This window comes from Suricata suricatta, chromosome 2, assembly GCF_006229205.1.
Source record: "Suricata suricatta isolate VVHF042 chromosome 2, meerkat_22Aug2017_6uvM2_HiC, whole genome shotgun sequence".
Taxonomy (NCBI): Eukaryota; Metazoa; Chordata; class Mammalia; order Carnivora; family Herpestidae; genus Suricata; species Suricata suricatta.
This window is the reverse complement of record NC_043701.1, coordinates 83,371,632-83,391,199: the sequence shown is the minus strand read 5'-3', so window position 1 is coordinate 83,391,199 and position 19,568 is coordinate 83,371,632. Positions and strand designations below refer to the sequence as shown.

General features: G+C 36.7%; 1 protein-coding gene and 1 long non-coding RNA gene across 2 annotated transcripts in view; one reads left to right on the top strand and one right to left on the bottom strand.

The window, feature by feature from the left end:
• C1GALT1 (core 1 synthase, glycoprotein-N-acetylgalactosamine 3-beta-galactosyltransferase 1) overlaps positions 1-18,952 on the bottom strand; it is a 36,834-nt gene extending 17,882 nt beyond the window's left edge. The window contains exons 1-2 of the mRNA XM_029918909.1: positions 18,906-18,952; positions 8,410-8,426 (exon numbers count right to left, since the gene is read on the bottom strand). Coding sequence (XP_029774769.1) covers positions 8,410-8,420 — 11 coding nt within the window. The 5' untranslated portion in view covers positions 8,421-8,426; positions 18,906-18,952. The remainder of the gene's footprint in view (positions 1-8,409; positions 8,427-18,905) is intronic.
• Positions 18,953-18,987: 35 nt separating this feature from the next.
• The window catches only part of LOC115283165, a 41,532-nt gene continuing 40,951 nt past the window's right edge, over positions 18,988-19,568 (top strand). The window contains exon 1 of the long non-coding RNA XR_003904962.1: positions 18,988-19,165. This is a non-coding gene — a long non-coding RNA (uncharacterized LOC115283165). The remainder of the gene's footprint in view (positions 19,166-19,568) is intronic.

Below are 19,568 nucleotides of genomic sequence, written 5' to 3'. Positions count from 1 at the left end.
TCCACCAGTCACTAATATCCTCTCAATAAGACTTTAATACTCTTTACAGGAGATCATGTCTTCTTCTAATTTTCAGGCTTTTAAAAAGTTAATGGAATTCACAATAAAGTCCTTAAAATCCAAGGCTTTCAGTGTTTTTTTGTTTTTATTTTTATTTTAGAGAGAGGGAGAGAGCACCAATGAGGGAGGGGCAGTGGGGTGGGAGAATCCCAATCAGGCTTTGTGCTGCCAGTGCTGAGCCTGATGCAGTGCTCAATTCCACAAACTGGGGAGATCATGACTCAAATAAAACTAAGAGTAGGACATTTAACCAAATGAGCCACCTGGGCACCCCTGTTTTTTGTTGTTGTTTTTAAATTTTGGTACTTTATACTATATCTGCTAAGGTTGTCATTCTACTATTTATAATTTTTTTTAGTTTACAGTATTCATTTGCTATATTTACATATTCAACATGTAGCTGTCTCTTCAAACTACATTAAAATGATTTTTGATATTTTTCCCTAAAAGACTTCCCTTACAAAATTGAGATGAATCTTATATAGTGATAGCACCATATAAACCCTTGCAAATATATTATAGGAGGCAAATATGTTCAAAACCTTTATACATCTTCTCTGATCCTCACAACAACTGGAAAACCTGATAGTATATCTCCATATTACAAATGAGGAAAACGAATTTCAGAGAAATTAATTAAATTGACCCGAATGACAGAGTCAACATGGTAAATTAGGGTTCTAACTCATATTTCACTTAAAGTTTATAGGTTTTTTCCCATTTATACCACACTTTCATGTATAGACACTCATCAACTTTCCATACCCTTCCATCTTTCCTTCTAAAATATCTTTAAATGGAAGATAAGAAGATTGTTACCATTGTTACCAAGAAGAAACCATTTTTGCTCTATTCATAAATCTTGAGACATAAAAAGATACAAAAAAATGAAGTCCACAGGCTCCAAGAAGGACTATGAAAATGTTTGGAGTAGTTGAAAGATCAAAATTGGCTTCAGACGAAATTTTCATGCTTCTGCTCTCCTACAGTAATCTTGCTAATAACAATTCAAATGTTTCTACACATGAATCCTTAAAAAAAAAAAAGGCTTACTGCTGAGACTTAACCCATATCTTGCTTTCAATACATTTTTCACTAAAAAAATTAAAGCTTCTGTTACATAGAATAAAAGTTTACTTGAAATATTCTCTAACAGTTTTCTTCTAACATTTTGAGAATATGTCTACTAATTTTGTTTCTTTACAATTCCAGATTATGGAATCGAGCTGTCCAGCTGAGATACTATGTTACATGCAAGTCTTGATGTTCAAGAAATCATTTTTAATTATATGGCATTGTGCTAAATACTGGGAAAAGCTAAAACAAAAATATCTTTCTCTGCCTTCATGGAATTTACAGTATAGTTAATTATACAGGGACACATAAACAGCAATGAGAGAGTTTAAAAACAGAGGGACACAGTTAAAGCATTGCTAAGGAAGACTTACAGCACTAAATGCTTATATTAGAAAAGAGAAAAAGCCTCAAATCAATTAATGCAAGCTCCCACTTCAAGAATCACAACAAAATAATCCTAAAGCAAAATGAGTGAAATAATAACAGAAATCAATAAAATTTAAAATACATAAAACTAATAAAACAAAAAGCTATTATCAAATGCCTAACAAAATTATCAACGCCTAAAAAAATTAATAATAATTCTTTGGACTCATCCAACTCAAGTATGTAATCAAATTTCTACAACTATCTTCTATAATCGAATTGCCTCAATTAGTTCATAAATGACTTTTTTACAGTTGGTTTGTTCCAATCAGGATTTAAACTATATCCACATTCACAGATAAAATTAAAACACACACATGAGAACATTTTATATAATAGGTATTAAACATGAAACCTAAATGAAACACATTTCTCTAAGAATGAAAATTATCAAAACTGACTCAGGTATAAAAACTAAATGGACAAATAACCACAAAGGAAATAAAGAGCCAGAGTTCAAAGAGGTCCAGGATTTTCTTGGATAAAATACTTATTCTTTCAAAAATATCACTTTTATACAGGCATACCTCATTTTACTGCACTTTGCTTTATTATGCCTTGCAGATACTACACTTTTATTTTACAAATTAAATGCCTGTAGTAACTTTGTCCAGGACATCTACTGTTGTTATTTTTCCAACAGCAAGTCGCTTCATGCCTTTGTGTCACATTTTGGCAACTGTCACATATTTCACACTTTTTCATTATTATATTTGTTACAGTGATTTCTGATCTGTGATCTTTAATGTTACCATTCTAATTGTTTGGGGGTGCCATGAGCTGTATCCATATAAGATGGTGAACTTAATTGATAAATGTGTGTATTCCCACTGCTACACTGACTGGCCATTCCTCTTTCTCTCTCCCTCTCCTAAGACTTCTCTATTCCCTGAAACACAACAGTACTGAAAGTAGGCCAACTAGTAAGCCTAAAATGGTCTCTTCATGTTCACATGAAAGGAAGAGTCACATATCTTCCTCACTTTAAAAGTTAGAAATGGTCAAGCTTAGTGAGGAAGGTATGTTGAAAGCCAAGACAGGCCAAAGGCTAGGCTTCTTGTGTCAAATAGCTAGGTTGTGAATCCAAAGGAAAAGTTCTTAAAGGAAAAAGTGTTACTCTAGGGAACTCATGAATGATAAGAAAGTTATTAGGTGGCTTAGATACTGCTGCTATGGAGAATGGTTTTGTGGTCTAAATAGAATATCAAACTACCCACAACATTCCCTTAAGCCAAAGCCTAATCTAGAGCAAGGTCCTAACTCCATTCAATTCTACGAAGGCTGAGAGAAGTGAGGAACTGCACAAGTTTGAAGCTGGTAGAGGTTGGTTCATGACATTAGAGGGAAAGAAGCCATCTCCATAAGATAACAGTATAAAGTGAAGCACAAGTGTTGAGTTAGAAGCTCTGAAATATCGAGAAATCCATGTAAGATAATTAATGAAAGAGGCTCCACTAAACCAAAGATTTTCAATATAGACAAAATGGTCAAATGTTGGAAGAAGATGCCATCCAGGACTCTGAGAACTGGATTGGACAAGTCAATGCTTGGCTTCAAAGCATCACAGCACAGATTGACTCTTTCATTAGGGGTTAATGCAGCTGCTATCTTTCAGTTGAAGCAATGTTCACTTAACATTCTGAGCCCTTCTGAGGGCTTGAGCCCTTATGAATTATGCTCCATCTACTCTGCCAGTGCTCTAGAAATGGAACAAAGCCTGGATGACATATCAGTTTATATTATTTAAATTTTGAGTTTGGGGTGCCTGTTGGTTAAGCATCGGACTCCAGCTCAGGTCATGATCCGTGGTCTGTGAGCTCGAGTCTTGTCTTGGGCTCTGTGCTGACACAGCTCAGAGCCTGGAGTCTGCTTCTGATTCTGTGTCTCCCTCCCTCTCTCTGCACTTCCTCTACTCACACAATGTCTCTCTCTCTCTCTCTCAAAAATAAACATTAAAAAATAATAAAATAATAAATTTTGAGTTTACTGTTGAGACCTACTGCTCAGAAAAAAAGATTTCCTTTCAAAATATTACTGCTCACTGACAATGCATGTGGTTACCCTGAGCTCTAATAGAGATGGACAAGATTAAAGTTGTTTTCATGTCTTCTAATACAACATCCATTCTGCGGCCTACAGATCAAAGAGCAATTTTTGACTTTCCAGTCTTATTATTTAAGAAATATATTTTGTAAGGCTATAGCTGCCATACATAGTGATTCCTCTGATGGAGCTGGGCATAATAAATGAAAAGCCTTCTGGAAAGAGGTCAATATTCTATATGGCATTAAGAATATTCAAGGATCACGGGAAGAAATCAAAATATCAACATGAACAGTACTTTGAAAGAAGTTGATTCCAACCCTCATGGATGACTTGGAAGGGTTCCAGACTTCAAAGGAAGGGTGTCTGAGTGTTTCAGTCAGGTAACTGTCTGACTTCAGCTCAGGTCATGATCTTGCGGTTCGTAAATTTAAGCCCCACATTAGGCTCTGCACTGTCAGTGCAGAACCTGCTTGGGATTCTCTCTCTTTCCCTTTCCCACTTCTGTATGCACTCTCTCTCTTTCAAAATAAAAATAAGGAGTAAGTACCTGCAGATATGTTAGAAATAGCATGATAAATAGAATTAGAAATGAAGCCTGAAGATGCAACTGAATCTCTGCAACCTCATGAAATGGAATGGAAGAGGAGTTGCTTCTTGAGGATGAGCAGAGAAAGCAGTTTCTTGAGATGGAATCTACTCCTGTGAAGACTGCTGATATGGCAACAAAGTATTTAGACTATTACATCAACTTGGTTGATAAAGCACTGGCAGGGTTTGAGGGGACTGACTCCCATTTTGAAAGAAGTTCTACTGTGGGTAAAATGCTATCAAATAGTATCTATGCTACAGAGAAATCGTTCATGAAAGGAAGATTCAATGGATGTAGCAAACTTCATTGCATCTTATTTTGAGAAATGGCCCCAGCCACCCCAATCTTCAGCAACACCCTCCTACTCAGTCAGCAGCTATCAGCAGGGAGGCAAGACCCTCCACTAGGAAAAAGATTATGACTCGCTGAAAGCTCAGATGATGGTTAGAATTTTTTTAATAATAAAGTATATTTCTATAAGGTAAGTTAAGGTATGGACATTTTGAGCCATATGCTACTGCACCCTTAACAGGCAATAGTGTAAACATAACCTTTATATGCACAGAGAACCAAAAATTCAACTGTCTTACTTTATTGTGGTATTTGCTTTACTGCAGTGGTATGGAACTGAACTTGCAGTATCTCTGAGGTATGCCTGTACTACATGAATCATTCCAGAAAGTTAAGTAGAACTTAACCAATTCTTCTTTCATGTAAAATTTGATATATATCTGACAAAGACAGTCCAAAATATAGATAGCATAAAAAAATCAGTCTAATCTCATTCCAAAATAATACATTATCAAAGGGAATGCAGCCCAAACATTAGTGGTTACCTGAAGTTGGGTCTTCAGGAAAGAAACCAGGTGATGAGGTTTATTAGAAAGTATTCTGTGGAAAACCTTTTAGGGAAATAGGACAGGGCAGGGAAGGAAGTCAAGCAAAACCCATGGAAGGTGATTTTAGCTCAGTCCCTCAGGGCAGTTCTGCAGGCAATGCAAGCCACACCTGTGCTGTATCCATATAATTAATCATTGGTTAAAGGCTCTCCTTCGAAATAAATTTCCCAAACACTTCCATAGCTTACATGTTGGCAAAACTGGCTCTGGCAGTGTCACAAAGAAAAGAACCTTAGGAAACATATATTGGGAATGAAAATACATCAGGAGCCTGTGAACAGGGAGAAGATACAGCTGTTAGACAAAGCATAGCATCATCTGCTACAGGAACTTGAGGATTGGGAAAGTTAAAAATCATTTGGTTTAATTTACTCTATGGAATCTCCAATAGGTTCAGGACCTATCATTTCAATTCAATCACTGTACAGTGAATACCAAAGAGCTCCAACAATGTATATGGAGATTTTAATTAGCTTTTTTAGTATCTACTCTAAATTATCTACTCTAAAATATGAATAACCACTTAAGAATCACCAGATATTTTAAGGAAAGCCTCTATGACGAAAGAAAAAAAAACCCAACAATGTAAAATTTAAAGCAACTTGGAAGAGATAAGATGAAAACTAAAAAAACCCAATCGCTGATATCCTAAGAAATAAAAAATGTCATGACATTCTATTCCTGAAATAAGAGTAAGATACTAGCTTTAAAAAAAATATATATGAGGACAAAAAAAATTCCAATAAATTAAAATATATGAAAATAAAGAACCTACTGAATAGAACAGGCATAGGATAAAGTTAAAGAAATCACCCCAAAAGTGAGCAAACAAAAAAAGTGATGGAAAACAAGAGAGAAAAATCAGTTTAGAAACAGATAAGAAAAAGAAGGGAGGATATCAACAATCAAATATTTCAAGGAAGTATTGGATCTAGAGGGATGTCTGGATTTTTCAGACTGAAAGGATCCAACGATAGCTAACACTCTGAATAAAAACAGACCCAATAAGATACAGCATCATGTAATTTCAGAGCAATTTGGTCAAAGAAACCATTCTGTAAGCTTTCAGAGAAAGAGGCAAAGAAACAAGAATGAAATGGTTTTAGACTTTCAAATAGCCACACTGAAAGCTAGAAAGCAATGGAGAAAATCCTCCAAAATTCTGAGGAGAAATCATTTCCAACCTAGAATTTTATACCCAAACTATCCAACAAATATAGTAATGAGTAAAGATACTTTAAAAATATGACAGACTTTGGTCAGACCAATATTTGGTGTATTATACTGTATCTATTCTAAAGTGCCAGTAGGGTCTGATTCAGAAATGCTGAGAAAGCTGTTAAGAGATGCAGGTCTGGGGTATCTGGGTGGCTCAGTCAATTAAGCAACTGGCTTCAGCTCAGGTCATGATCTCATGGTCTGTGAGTTCAAGCCCCGGCATCAGGCTCAGAGCTTGGAGTCTGCTTCAGATTCCGTGTCTTCCCTCTCTCTCTGCCTCTCCTGGCTCGTGCTCTGTCTCTCTTGCTCTCAAAAATAAATAAAACATTTAAAACATTAGAAAAAAGAAAAAGAGTGACACAGGTCTGGAACCTGGGAAAACATGCACAGCTGGCCATGTGTACATCTGAATTACAAATTAAAATTAACACTCACCTAAAATATGATCTAGCAAATAAAAAATAGGTAACAGTGAGTAACTACTCAATGAAAATGAGACTCTTCTTTAAATTCACTCAGTCCTTCCACAACACTATACAGGGTAAGAGTTTAAAGAAATACCCAATACTTTTGAGACTTTACCATGTGGTGTGATAATATAAAAAACTTAAAAGACAAGTTAAGATTTTCTTTAGTTTATTCCCTCCTTGCCTTCAAAGTGTAGCCCACTGACTCAACTTTTAATTTAAGGAAATCATCTTAACAAAATATAAGAAAGCATTTATGAATAGTGCCTGCACATAAACTTTCAAGTGTTTGCTAAATCAAAGAATCGTGGTCAAAAATCAGAATAAAAGGAAAAATTATACAAAGTATAGTCACTAAAAACAATGCTTTACAATCACTAAAATGTTTCTAAAGATTGCATTATGGCATAGAAACAAGGTTAGAACACAAGTGAAAAAAAGCATGCAGAGTCTTATATATAATGTTATTCCAACTCTGTGCTTCCAAAAAAAAAAAGCTTTCCTTAAAAAAAAAAAAAAAAGACTAGAAAAAATATGCCAAAATGTTAATAAATTTCTCATTCTAATTTTATTTCCAACTTCTAATATCAGTGCTGGGAGTAGGGGCAACTAAGATTTTTTTTTTTCCATGTTTCCAGTTGAGTTTAATGAGTATACATTAGGTAAGCAGCTATCAAAATTTGTACTCTTAGGATCCCTTTAAATACTTAATTAGCAAGGACTTCAAATAGCTTTTGTTTCTTTGGGTTATATTCACTGATTAGATTTTTTTAGAAATTAAAACACAAAAAAAGTTTTCAAATATTCATTTTTTATAAGTAATAATGGCAAACCCACTACCTACTAGTATAAAAAACATTTTATGGAAAATATTTTATTTTCTAAAAAGAGTAGAGAAGAGTGGCTTTAAATTTTTACACATCTCAGTATCTGGCTTAATAGAAGACCACTGGAAGTATAGAATTCCATATCTTCTTCTACATTTAATTTGTTGCAATAGCACATAATATGTAGTTTCTTAAAAATCTGACTGTACACTCATCTAAAAATGAGTTAAAAAAAGCAAACACTGATCTTAGTATCATACTTTTTATCATCTTTCTGCAAGGGTCTAAGAGATCTTACTTTCCCTGGACCACACTTTGAGAGCTGCTATATTATTCTGATAAAATAATTTTTCTCCAAAAAATATTGAGTAGCTTGCTGGATCATGAAAAATAGGATGGAGGCTTGAGAGTTCCGATTTCTGGGTGAGTTCCAGGTGAACAGAACCCAAAATGGAACAAGCTATATTCAGCCTCCCTTTTTGATATAAACAGAGTAACGTTTAAGGCAGAAAGGGCAAGCCTTTTCCTTTTCCCCTTTAGTTCCGTGCTCTCTCCATCAGTTTAGGTTCATTCTCTCTACCAATAGGTTACTGGTAGGTATACCTAGACTTGGAAATTCCAGTCTGAGTGTCAGCCACTAAGAACCATCAGTGATAGGAACTCCGTATGGCACTCTTCCCCTTCTCCTTGTCTTCATTTTTATACAGAGTGTAACACAGCACTAACCTTGGGTATTATAGAACCCACTGAGGATGCAGGAATAAATGCAGAACTCCTAGAACAGCGAAAGACATTCTCACCTGTTAATCATCTGAATCTGCAATTAGAGAAAACATTTTTAAAAAATAGAATTACTCTTTGAGACTTATACAACTTTAATTTGATTGTGAAGTTTTATGTAATCTTTGAAAAGTATTAATGACTGAGTACCTTTTAATGTGTCAAATACTATCCTAGGAGCTAAGGATATATTTTTTCCTGTTTACAGAATGTAAACTTCCAGAAGGCACAAAACAGTATTCTCTCAGAGTTACCAACTATGATGCTCCCCACAAGATGATAGTGCAATAATCATTAGCTGGCTTGAAATAAGGGAGCAAAGCATCGATCTACCTCTTCATTCTTCTCCTAAACCCCCAAACCTGATAATATCTCCACATCTACCTTATCCCTCCAAAATGACACTTGCCTCTCTCCATATTTGGATTATTCTTCCCTATGCTCAGGTCTTTTAACTTCTCTTCACCAACAACTTCATAGAGGCTTCACATAGCAGTCTTGTTTAAAAAACATAATATTTTCTAATGCCACAGGATGAAGCCCACACTTCTTACCTGGTACAGAAGACTGGCTCTAGTTTATCTTCCTCTCTTATTTCTCATACTCCCTTACCTGTAAAGTCCACTCAGTCATTCCCCCGTTTACCATGACCTTTCATATGGGTGACTTCTGCCTTTCTATTCTTTTTGCATGGTGTGTCTTCCTCAATTTTGTGTGCTGGATAGATGCATAATTCTTTCAAGGTTTCTTAGTTTCAGTACTTTCCATGACCACTTTTCCCTACTGCCCAGGGTCAAATTAACCTCTCTCCCTCAAATGTTTCTTTGTTCCTTTATTCACACTTCCTACTATGTAAGTATCATACTGCATAATAGTATGTGCATCTCTTATTGGACTAAGAGCTCCTTAAGAAAAATGGACAGGTTCTTATCTCTACATCTCCAGGACCTAACACACTGTCTGGCTTATAAAATGCATTCAAATGTTTGCATGTATGTCTTACTGAAAGGCAAAATACAGTTGAAATGATTTTTGCAAACAGAGATCTATATACCATCTAATTTACTAAATAAAAAAATCATATATGGTTCCATAGTTTGAAACCTAAAGGCATAAATAGACATACAATATAAACTATACATTATTTCCTTTGATGTATCTAAAATCAAGTTAATTATAATAGAATTACACATTAATTCTGAGACAGATACACTAAAAGCATTTTCCAGTACTTATCATTATAGAAATAGAAAATTAACACATGGCTGTCACCTAATGATCCTAAAGTAATTCATGAGTATGGTTACACAACCTTAGTGCTAGGAAGGACCATGGAATTTTATGAATCTTGAAAAAGCACGTAAGGATAAGAAACAAATTAATAAACCTTCCAAAAATTATATAACAGCTCTCAACCAAGTTAAAATCAAATTGTACTGTTTCAAGTTTAATTTTATTTTTAAAAATATTCCCAAAATTTCAGATTCAGAAAATCAAAAGTGAGAATATCTTTTTGTTACTGTTCCATGGGAACATAAATTTTTTTTGCATACTCAAGCTACAATAACCAAAACAGTGGCACTGGCACAAAAATAAGACATACAGACCAATGGAAAAGAATAAAGAGCCCAGATACCCTTGCATTTATGGTTAAAAGATTTTCAACAAATGAACCAAGTCCATGCAAGGAGAGAGGGCAGTGTTTCAAAAAAGGTGCTCAGAGAACAGGATATCCACATGCTAAAGAATGAAACCAGACCCTCACCTAACATAACACCATATGCAAAAATCAACTCAAAACAGATTAAAGACCTAAACATAAGACTTAAAACTATAAAACTCTTAGAAGAAAAAAATGATATTGGCATTGGGAACAATTTCTTGGCTAGGACATCAAAGGCACAAGCAACAAAAGAAAATTAGTCAAATTGGCCTTCATGAAAGTTTTAAAATATTGTGTATCAAAAGACACTATCAACAGTGGCACCTGGGTGGCTCACTCGGTTGAGCATCTGACTTCAGCTTGGGTCATCATCTCACAATTTTTTGAGTTGGAGCCCCGCATTGGGCTCCCTGCCATCAGCACAGAACCTGCTTTGGATCCTCTGTTCCCCCCCCGCACCACCTCCTCCCCTGCACATTCTCTCTCTACCTCTCTCTCAAAATAAGTAAATAAAAACTTAAAAAAAAAATACTACCAACAAAGTAAAAAGGCAACCCATGGCATGGGAGAAATACCTCTAAGTCACATATCTGATGGGAGATTAATATCCAGAATACATAAAGAACTCCTAAAACGTAACAACAAAACCAATAAAATGGCCAAAGGACTTGAACAGACATTTCTCCAAACAAGACATACAAAGGGCAGATAAGCCTGAGCATGTTGAGGATGAAAAGATGCTCAACATCACTGATCATCAGAAAAATGCTATCAAAACTCAATGAGATACAACAGGACAGCCACTATTAAAATAACACGTGTTGGTGAGGATACAGAGAAATGCAAACTGTGCACTATAAGATGTACAGGAATGTAAAATGTACAGCCACTGTGGAAAACAGTACGGTAGTTACACAGAAAGTTTTAAATTTAGAATTACCACAGGATCCAGTACTTCCACTTCTGGTCTTATGACCAAAAGCATTGGAAGCAGCGTCTCAAAGAGGTATCTGTATACCCGTGTTTATAGCAGCATTATTCACAGTAGTTAAATGTGGAAGTAATCCAAGTGTCCATCAATGGATAAATGGATAAGCAAAATGTGTTATATGCATACAATGGAATATTATTCAGTCTTTAAAAGAAAGGAAATTTTGACATGTGCTATAACATGGATGAACTTCTGACATTATGCTAAACAAAACAAGCCAATCACAAAAAGACAAATACCATATAATTCTATTTACAGGAGACATTCAATTAAAACCAAAGAGATAGGAAGTAGAATGGTGGTTGCCAGAGACTGGGGGGAATGGGAAGTTATTGTTTAATGGGTACAGAGTTTCAGTTTTGCAAGATGAAAAGAGTTCTGGAGATATATGGTGGAATGGTAGCACAACAATATAAATGTACTTGATACCAGTGAAATGTACACTTAAAAATGGTTAAAATGTTAAATTTTATGTATATTTTATCACAATAAAACTTTGGAAAAAAAGAATCAATGATAACAATGTCGATTTTCCAAACTAATCTATATAGGTAACATCATCCAAACTAAAACACAAGATTTTAAAAAGTTAAATAACTCAGTAAAAAACATTCACAAGATTTGTAAAAATAAGTATTGAGAGTACACTGGGGAAATTCTAAAAAAGGGTGTGGGGGCAGACTAAGCTTAACAGAGCCACTTAAAATACAAGATTTTTGTAGTAAAAAATTATTCTTAATGTCGTTTGGAAAAATAAATATATGAATGTAACTGTAAAGTTCCTGAAAGGAGCACTGCGGGATGGAGGGTAGATTGATCCTACCCGAGATTAAAATACATTTACCTATGATAAATAGTGGTATAGTAATTAAAACAATTTGATATTCATGCTGAACATATTAATTTATCTATGAATCTGTAAAGCAAAAAATTTTAATGCTTTTAATTAATACTACAGACATAATGCCAAGAGACTCTTTTTCTCTACAACCACACTGTCAGAACTAAGCTATCTGAAAGTAAATCAGTGAGACTGGAACATCCCATTCTTGCATAAATGATAGATCATTAATCAAATAGCAACAGGCTTAATTTCCAACTCAGAACTTCAGATAGAGTTTCCCAGAAACAACATTCCACATTTATCTTAACTGTGTAGTTGCTAAGGAAATAGGACTTTGAGTTTGCTTCTCAGCCCAAGCCTGATGTCCATCAACCCCTTGATATCACAGTCTTGCTGTACTTCAAACTTACCAAATATTGCTTCATTTAAATTTTGTCTAAACTCCATCCTTTTCCAAAATTCTGTAATAACCCTGTTCCTTCTCTATTTAGTAAAACGCTGGCAAGTTCCTCTGGTGTGTGGTCTCCCTCACAGGAGCAAGTTAATTAACCTTTGTCAGCCTCAAGATATATACCCCTGGTGGTCTTTACCAGATCAAAATAAAGAGTTTATTAAAAAAAAAGTATATATGGAAATTTAATACATAATATACTTACCATTTAAATAAAGAAAAAATGCCTTATTCAAGTAATGATATTAAAACAGTCTTTAGAAAAATGATAAAAAGCAGGCAGCTGGATCCCTACCTTTCTCTTTCAAATTCCATGTTCCTAGAAACTCAATATTCTAAAAAAATGAAATTAAAACAAAACTAGAAGAAAACATTTTCACTTTTAAAAAATTTCTTGTAACGTTTATTTTTGAGGGGGGAAGGGATGGAGAGAGGGAAACACAGAATCTGAAGCAGGTTCCAGGGTCTGAGCTGTCAGCATGGAGCCCAAAGCAGTGCTCAAATCCAGAAGCCATGAGATCATGACCTGAGCCAAAGTCAGATGCTTAACCAATTAAGCCAAATGATAAAGGCACCCCTCTTTACCATTCTTATATCATGAACTGAGATCTTCTCAAAACTCAGAAGCTATGACTATAGGAAAACTGAAATTATTTATTTATTAAATTTCTGGCAATGAAACTGCTGGTTCAAAGACATGTTCCTATATAAAATCTTAAAAAAAAACTTCTGTAGAGTAAAATTGCCAAGAAGTATCATAATAAAAAGACAAAAGATTAATCTAATATAAAGACAGATAAAAAAGGCACCTGGGTGGCTCAGTTGGTTGAGCCTCTGATTTCTGCTCAGGTCATGATCTCATGGTTTGTGAGTTCAAGCCCCACATCAGGCTCTGTGCTGACAGCTCAGAGCCTGGACACTGCTTCCGATTCTGTCTCCCTCACTCTTGTCCCCTCTCCCACTTGCATTGTCTCTGTCCCTCTCAAAAATAAAAAACAGTAAAAAAAAATTTTAAAAATTAAAATTAAAAAACAGATAATATAAAGGATTTGTAGAAGAAAAAAATACAATGGTCAAGGATATTCAAACTTCATATTAAAGAGGGGTGCCTGAGTGACTCGGTTGAGCATCCAACTCTTGATTTCAGCTCAGGTCATGATCCTAGGATCATGGGATTGAGTACCGCATTGGGCTCTGAGCTGAGTGTGGAACCTGCTTGAGATTCTTTCCCTCTCCCCCTGGCTCTCCCCACCAATCCCCTGAGCCCCCCCAGCTAAGAAAAAAAATTCACATTAAAGAAAACGAAATCAAATGCAGATATAGTATTTTAACCTACCATACTCGTAAAAAAAAAAATGTTTAGTAACACACAGTAATGACATGGCAAAGAAAACTGGCACCCCTGCATTCTTCCTCACAATATGCATATTGTGCAATTTGGCAATGTAAAATTTTTAAATGAGTATGACCTGACCCATCATTTCATCATCAGAAATTTCTCTTATGGGGGTGTCTGGGTGGCTCCATCAGTTAAGTGTCTGACTTTGGCTCAGGTCATGATCTCACAGTTCATGGGTTCAAGCCCTGCATCAAGGCTCTGTGCTGACAGCTAGCTCAGAGCCTGGAGCCTGTCTTCGGATTCTGTATCTCCCTATCTCTCTGCCCGTTCCCTGCTCAGGCTGTCTGTGTGTCTGCCTGTCTTTCTCTCCCTCTCTCAAAAATAAAAAACATTAATACAAAAAATTTTTAAAAAGAGAAATTTCTCTTATGGAGAGAAGCAAAGAAGTCTGCAAAAATGTTCATGGCTGCCATTGCTGTAAGATGTTTGCTTGTAGATAAGGAACTAGTTAAATAAACAAACAAGGTACATTCATACTACAGAATACTCTGCAGCTGTCAAAAACAATGATCTAAATGTGCCAATAAGGAAAATCTTTGCACATGTGGCAGATTATGATTTTTTGCTAGTAAGGTGTAGTAGCTACTTTTTAAATAAGAGAAATGTAAAGAAAACAAATGAAAAACCCAAACTAAAACCATAAATTAAAAAATGTCTAAACTGAAAAGAGTATGTTTTCTTTCCCATTTGTGTATCTTGCAAAAAAAGGGTAATGTCTATATCAGTATACATATATATATATTATATATATATATATGCATCTTTTACAACAAAGAGATGATAATATATGTTAGTCTCCACTTTACCCTTTCAAAACTATGACAACTTCAGTCATTAAAACTGTGTAAGAGAAAACATTTTTATTTTTTTTGAGAGAGAGTGTACAACACTGGGGGGTGGGTGGGGAGAGAGAGAGAGAGAGAAAGAGAGAATTCTAAGCCGGCTCCACAGCCAGCATGGAATCAAGTGGAGGCTTGATCTCATGGCCGTGAGACCACGACCTGCGCTGAAATCAAGAGTCAGACGCTTTTTCAACTGAACCACCCAGATGCCCCCAGAGTGATTTATCTAAAATGAAAAGCTGACCAACTTACTCCATGAATCCTCCATGGAGCCCCACTGCCTATAAAACAAAAACTAAGCATCTTTAAATAACAATACATATAGGCTCTCCTTGATCTAGACTCTGTCTAAATTTCCAGCCTCGTATTTCAATACCCCGTGCCTTATAATTCACTCTTCAGAAATCCTGAGCTACCTGCAGTTCACTAAACATCCCAGTGCAGTGGGCTCCTCTATTCCTACTGTCTTCTCTGTCTACACAATTAGGTCTTCCCTTCACTATCTGTGCCTCAACTTCTAGAAGTCCGATTAAGCCAGTGTTTTTTACTGTCACAACTGACACCTTGAGCTGGATAATTCTCTCTTGTGGTGGCTGCCCTGTTCACTGTAAGATGTTTAGAAGCATCTGTAGCCTCTACTCACCAGATATTAGTAGCACTTCCCCTGGTTGGGACAACTAAAAATGTCTCCACGTTGCCAAATGTCCCAAGCGACAAAATCAGCTCCAGTTAAGAAGAACCACTCTACTAACCTGTTAAAACCTATTTATATTTATATTAAACCCATATATATATAATATCTATGGAAGAATATATAAAGTCTAGTTGTAACACCAGTTACTTCTGAGGCAGGCAACTCAGTGACTGCAGTAACTAGAGTAGAAGGGAAAAAAACCTATTTTTCACTACAGTCCAATATGTTTTTAATCTTGTACCTCTCTTCTAACCTCTCCATTGCTACTACCCTAGTCCAAGTCACCTCCTTTTCTCCCTTCTCACCCTCCTTCTTTCTCTCTCAACTAGTATAACTGGCTCCTAGTCAACTTTTCTCTTTACAGCCCTCTTCAATCCATTTTTATCAGTCCATTTCACCAGTGTGTCCCTTTAATAAGATATTAGTCATTTGCTCAAAATCCTTCAGTGTCTTCTCAGTCTCACTCAGAGACAAGGCCAAAACCTTAAGATGAACCTTGATAGTCTGCCATCCTATCCTCAACTCTACTTTTTCTGATCTCTCCTAGTATTCCTACAGTTCAAAAGGGAACAAACTGAAATTTCATAAACTGAACCTACTACTGTTCCCTTGCTGTGTTCTCTCTGGACTCCTTGCTGTTCCTCAAACACATGAGGGTCCTGGCACCTGTTGTTTTGTTGCGAAGGCAACTCCTCTACATACTCACATGACTACTCCCCAACTTATTCAGGCCTTTACTTCTCAGGGGGTTTTCCCTATTCTCATCCACAGCACCTATTAACATCTAATATATTACATATTTTGCTGACCTTGTTTATAGTCTCTTTTCTCTATCTTGTTCATTGATTCTCAAATCTGAGTCTGCATCAGAATCATTTGAAAGTCTTGTTAAAACAGTTTCTGAATCAAGAGGGGAGGGGGTGTTTGAGCCTGAAAATTTGCATTGCTAACAAGTTCCCAGATGATGCTGAGGCTGCAGATTCAGGAACATTTTGAGAATCAACATTTTAGAATGTAAGCTCCTCCAGGACAGAGTTTTTTGTCTGTCTCTTTTCTCTTTACAACCTGGTTCAGAGTCAGCAGTGAGATAAGTGAACAATAATAAGTAAATTTAGATGTCCCTACTCTATTCTCACCACACTGTCTGATTTGGTCTGCCCGGTGCAGATAAAAATTTACTGAACACTATAAAAAATAAATGTGACCTATTTGGAAATGGGGTCTTTGCAGATATAATCAAAGATGAAGTCATCAGGGTGGACCCTAAGCCAATATGACTAGTGTCCGTAAGAGAAAGAAAGGGAGCATACCTTATGAAGAGACACAAAGAAAGAAAGGAGTGGAGTGATAGAGTGGCAAGTCAAGGAATGCAAAGGACTTCCAGTGACACAAGAAGCTCAGAGACTTGAACAGATTCTCCCCTAGAACCTAGAGACAATGGCCCTGTCAACATTTGATTTCAGACTTCTAGCCTCCAGAACCGAGATGATGAATTTGTTGTTCTAAATCACCCAGCTTGCCATACTTTGTATGGCAGCCCTAGGAAAATAATACAAAGACCAAGAATGCAAATTACTACACCAAACCATATAGAATTTCAAATTTGGCTACTATCTAATTTCTACCAGTTCAAATGTTTTAATATACAGCTTTAGTTGTAAACTAATCAGGTTTCCCGTTTCGGAATCTCTCTCACCTAATATTGCCTTTTCCTGACTTCAGTGTGTCCCTTTAATGTGCAAGGCAGCTCATACTACTTACAATAGTAAGTTCTAGATAACTTATTCAGATTTTTTGGTTTCTCCTACTTTCTTATGGGCATCTCTACTTCATGATTATCAATTTCTTTACATTTTTTTTCTCCAAAGGACACTTTTTTAAAAATTTACACATTACAGACTCTGGTATGTATTTTCCCCTTGGCCATTTGAATTAGTTGCAAAGTGAAAATTTAAGTACACATTAGATATACATTTAGATTTTAAGATAAAATGCTAACTGCTCTTTTGTAGAACAATCCCCCTTTCTTTCTTCTTTCTTCCTTCTCTTAAAAGAATGACCTTAATCATAATAAATTTGGAGCAAAAGAATTGTCACACTTTTCTGTCCATGTTGTTACAGTTTGTTCACTAGCGTCTTTATTCAAATCTCAATAAATCTTCTAAAAGTAACATAGTTGTATTAGGAAACTTAAAATTTTAAATGAATGTGAAATGAATTTCACCAAGTTGTCCCTTTTCCATTTAACATTTGTTTACAGCTACAATGTCACAAGAATTCCGATCAATAATTTCACCACACAAAAGCTCTATTTTAAATTACCATGGTTTACAAAGTCTATAAGCTGTAAAATCCAATTTTTATCTTAGGGAGCAAAAATCAATACACAAATAGTAAACAGCATATGGCTAAATGACACACTTGTATTTCTATGACTGGGTGAAAATTAATTCATTATATGTACTACTAAATAAATTTTAAGAATTTCTGGATATTAAATTTACTCAGAAATACAGACTATATTCTATATACAGACTATAATCTATACAAAAAAAGCATATTTAAGAAAAACTGCATCTATCCTTAAATGAGTATTAACCACAAAATTTTTTTAAACGCTGAAGACTAAATAAAAAGATACAGAAACACACAAATTATAGGCATATTTAAGAGAGCTATTTAATAGTTCTCCACTAGTATTGAAAAACCGTGCTCTTTTCCTATGAAGATTTTAAATGAGTCATACTTTCCTTACTAAATCACTGTTTAACTTAACATATGGTGAAAAGAGTTAACTGTTTGGTAATGTGAAATTTTAAATTCACTTAAATTGCACATCAATATATACTAGCTAGTGGAAAACAAATTAAGCATAGTTTTCTATATACAATGCTCAGAACACACAGCATCTTGTGCAGAAGGCTCACCTGACATCGGTCTGATAAGGGTATTATGGAAAGTTGTTTACAAATCTCCTAAAAATTTAAGTTCCCGCCTTCCAAACCTACACCAGAATTAAGCAAGGTGAACTCCACAACACTTGCTCCTGGCACCCAGGCCAAGCTATCTATATATTCTACGCTTAACTTTTAGTAAATGAACATAGTTCTGTCCAGGTCACATTGGCCTAATTATTCACTTTAATGTGTTAAAGTTCTACCTTTATAATTAACTTTTTAATTCATACTGAAGTCAAGTCATAGTTAGCCTAATAGTTTCCAACCTGAAAAGCGTTAAGAAGATATACTACAGTATCTATAACGAATTTAGAAAACTAGATTATAAATCCAATCAACTTTAGAAAACGATTGTAAATCCAATCAACTTGTCCAGAGCATGTGGTGCTTTCTCGTTTATTATTTTTAAAAAAATGAGAAGAGAGTAAGAACTAGGGAAGAAAAAATCCCCACTCCCAAATTACATTCTTCTTTTAAGAGCATATAATTTATCCAAATTCGAAGCCGTATGGCCAACTTGTCAGCACCTACTACTCACACACTCGCAAGGGGGTGCGGGGAGTGGAGGAATAAACTCTTTGCCTCCTTCTCTACGCAAGCAAGTGAGCTAAACACACACGGCTGGCTCATTCTGCCAGAGGCAGTGAAATTTTAAAAAACAGATCAGCCACGAACCTGATGATCCAAGAAAGCCCGAGGAGTCCCGCGGCACTTGGGGAAGACGCTCGCTCGCCCCGCGCTCGCGCTGCCCGGCAGCCCGGCGGCTCCGGCGGAAGGTGGCTACACCTGAGCCCCGAGTCCGGCCCGACCCACAGGTCGGTGGAGGGGGGGCGGGGAGGCCCCGCGGGCAGGACCGCTAAGTGGTCCCTCCGCGACCGAGACGCAGCTCGTGCCTCACTGCCGCCGCCCGACGGCAGGCAGCGCGCGAAGAGGAGGTGAGGGGGCACCGCAGGGCAGAAAGGAAGAACCCACCTCGAAGAGGAGGCTACTCGTCAACCAAATAGCGGCCCGGTGGGCAGGCGGCCCCAATGGCAGTTCACAGTGGCGCCGGGAGCAGGAAGTGCCCCGCGCCTCCCTCAGCAGCTCGCGAGTCCCCAGCCCCGGCTGCGACCCCGAGACACCTGTTTGGCTGCGCCCGGGTTTGGTTCCACCCTCCACGCTCCCCCCAAAACCATCCGAGCTGGGAGGACGAGGGGAGCAGGGACCTTGGACCCGCAGCCTGAGGGCGCCTCCGCCGGCCGTACCTGACATCAGCCGCGGCTCCCTCTCGCCCCTCCTGGGGGGCGGAGAGGGGGACGACTGGAGACTGGCAACCTTAGCTCTTCCCGGCACCCGCAG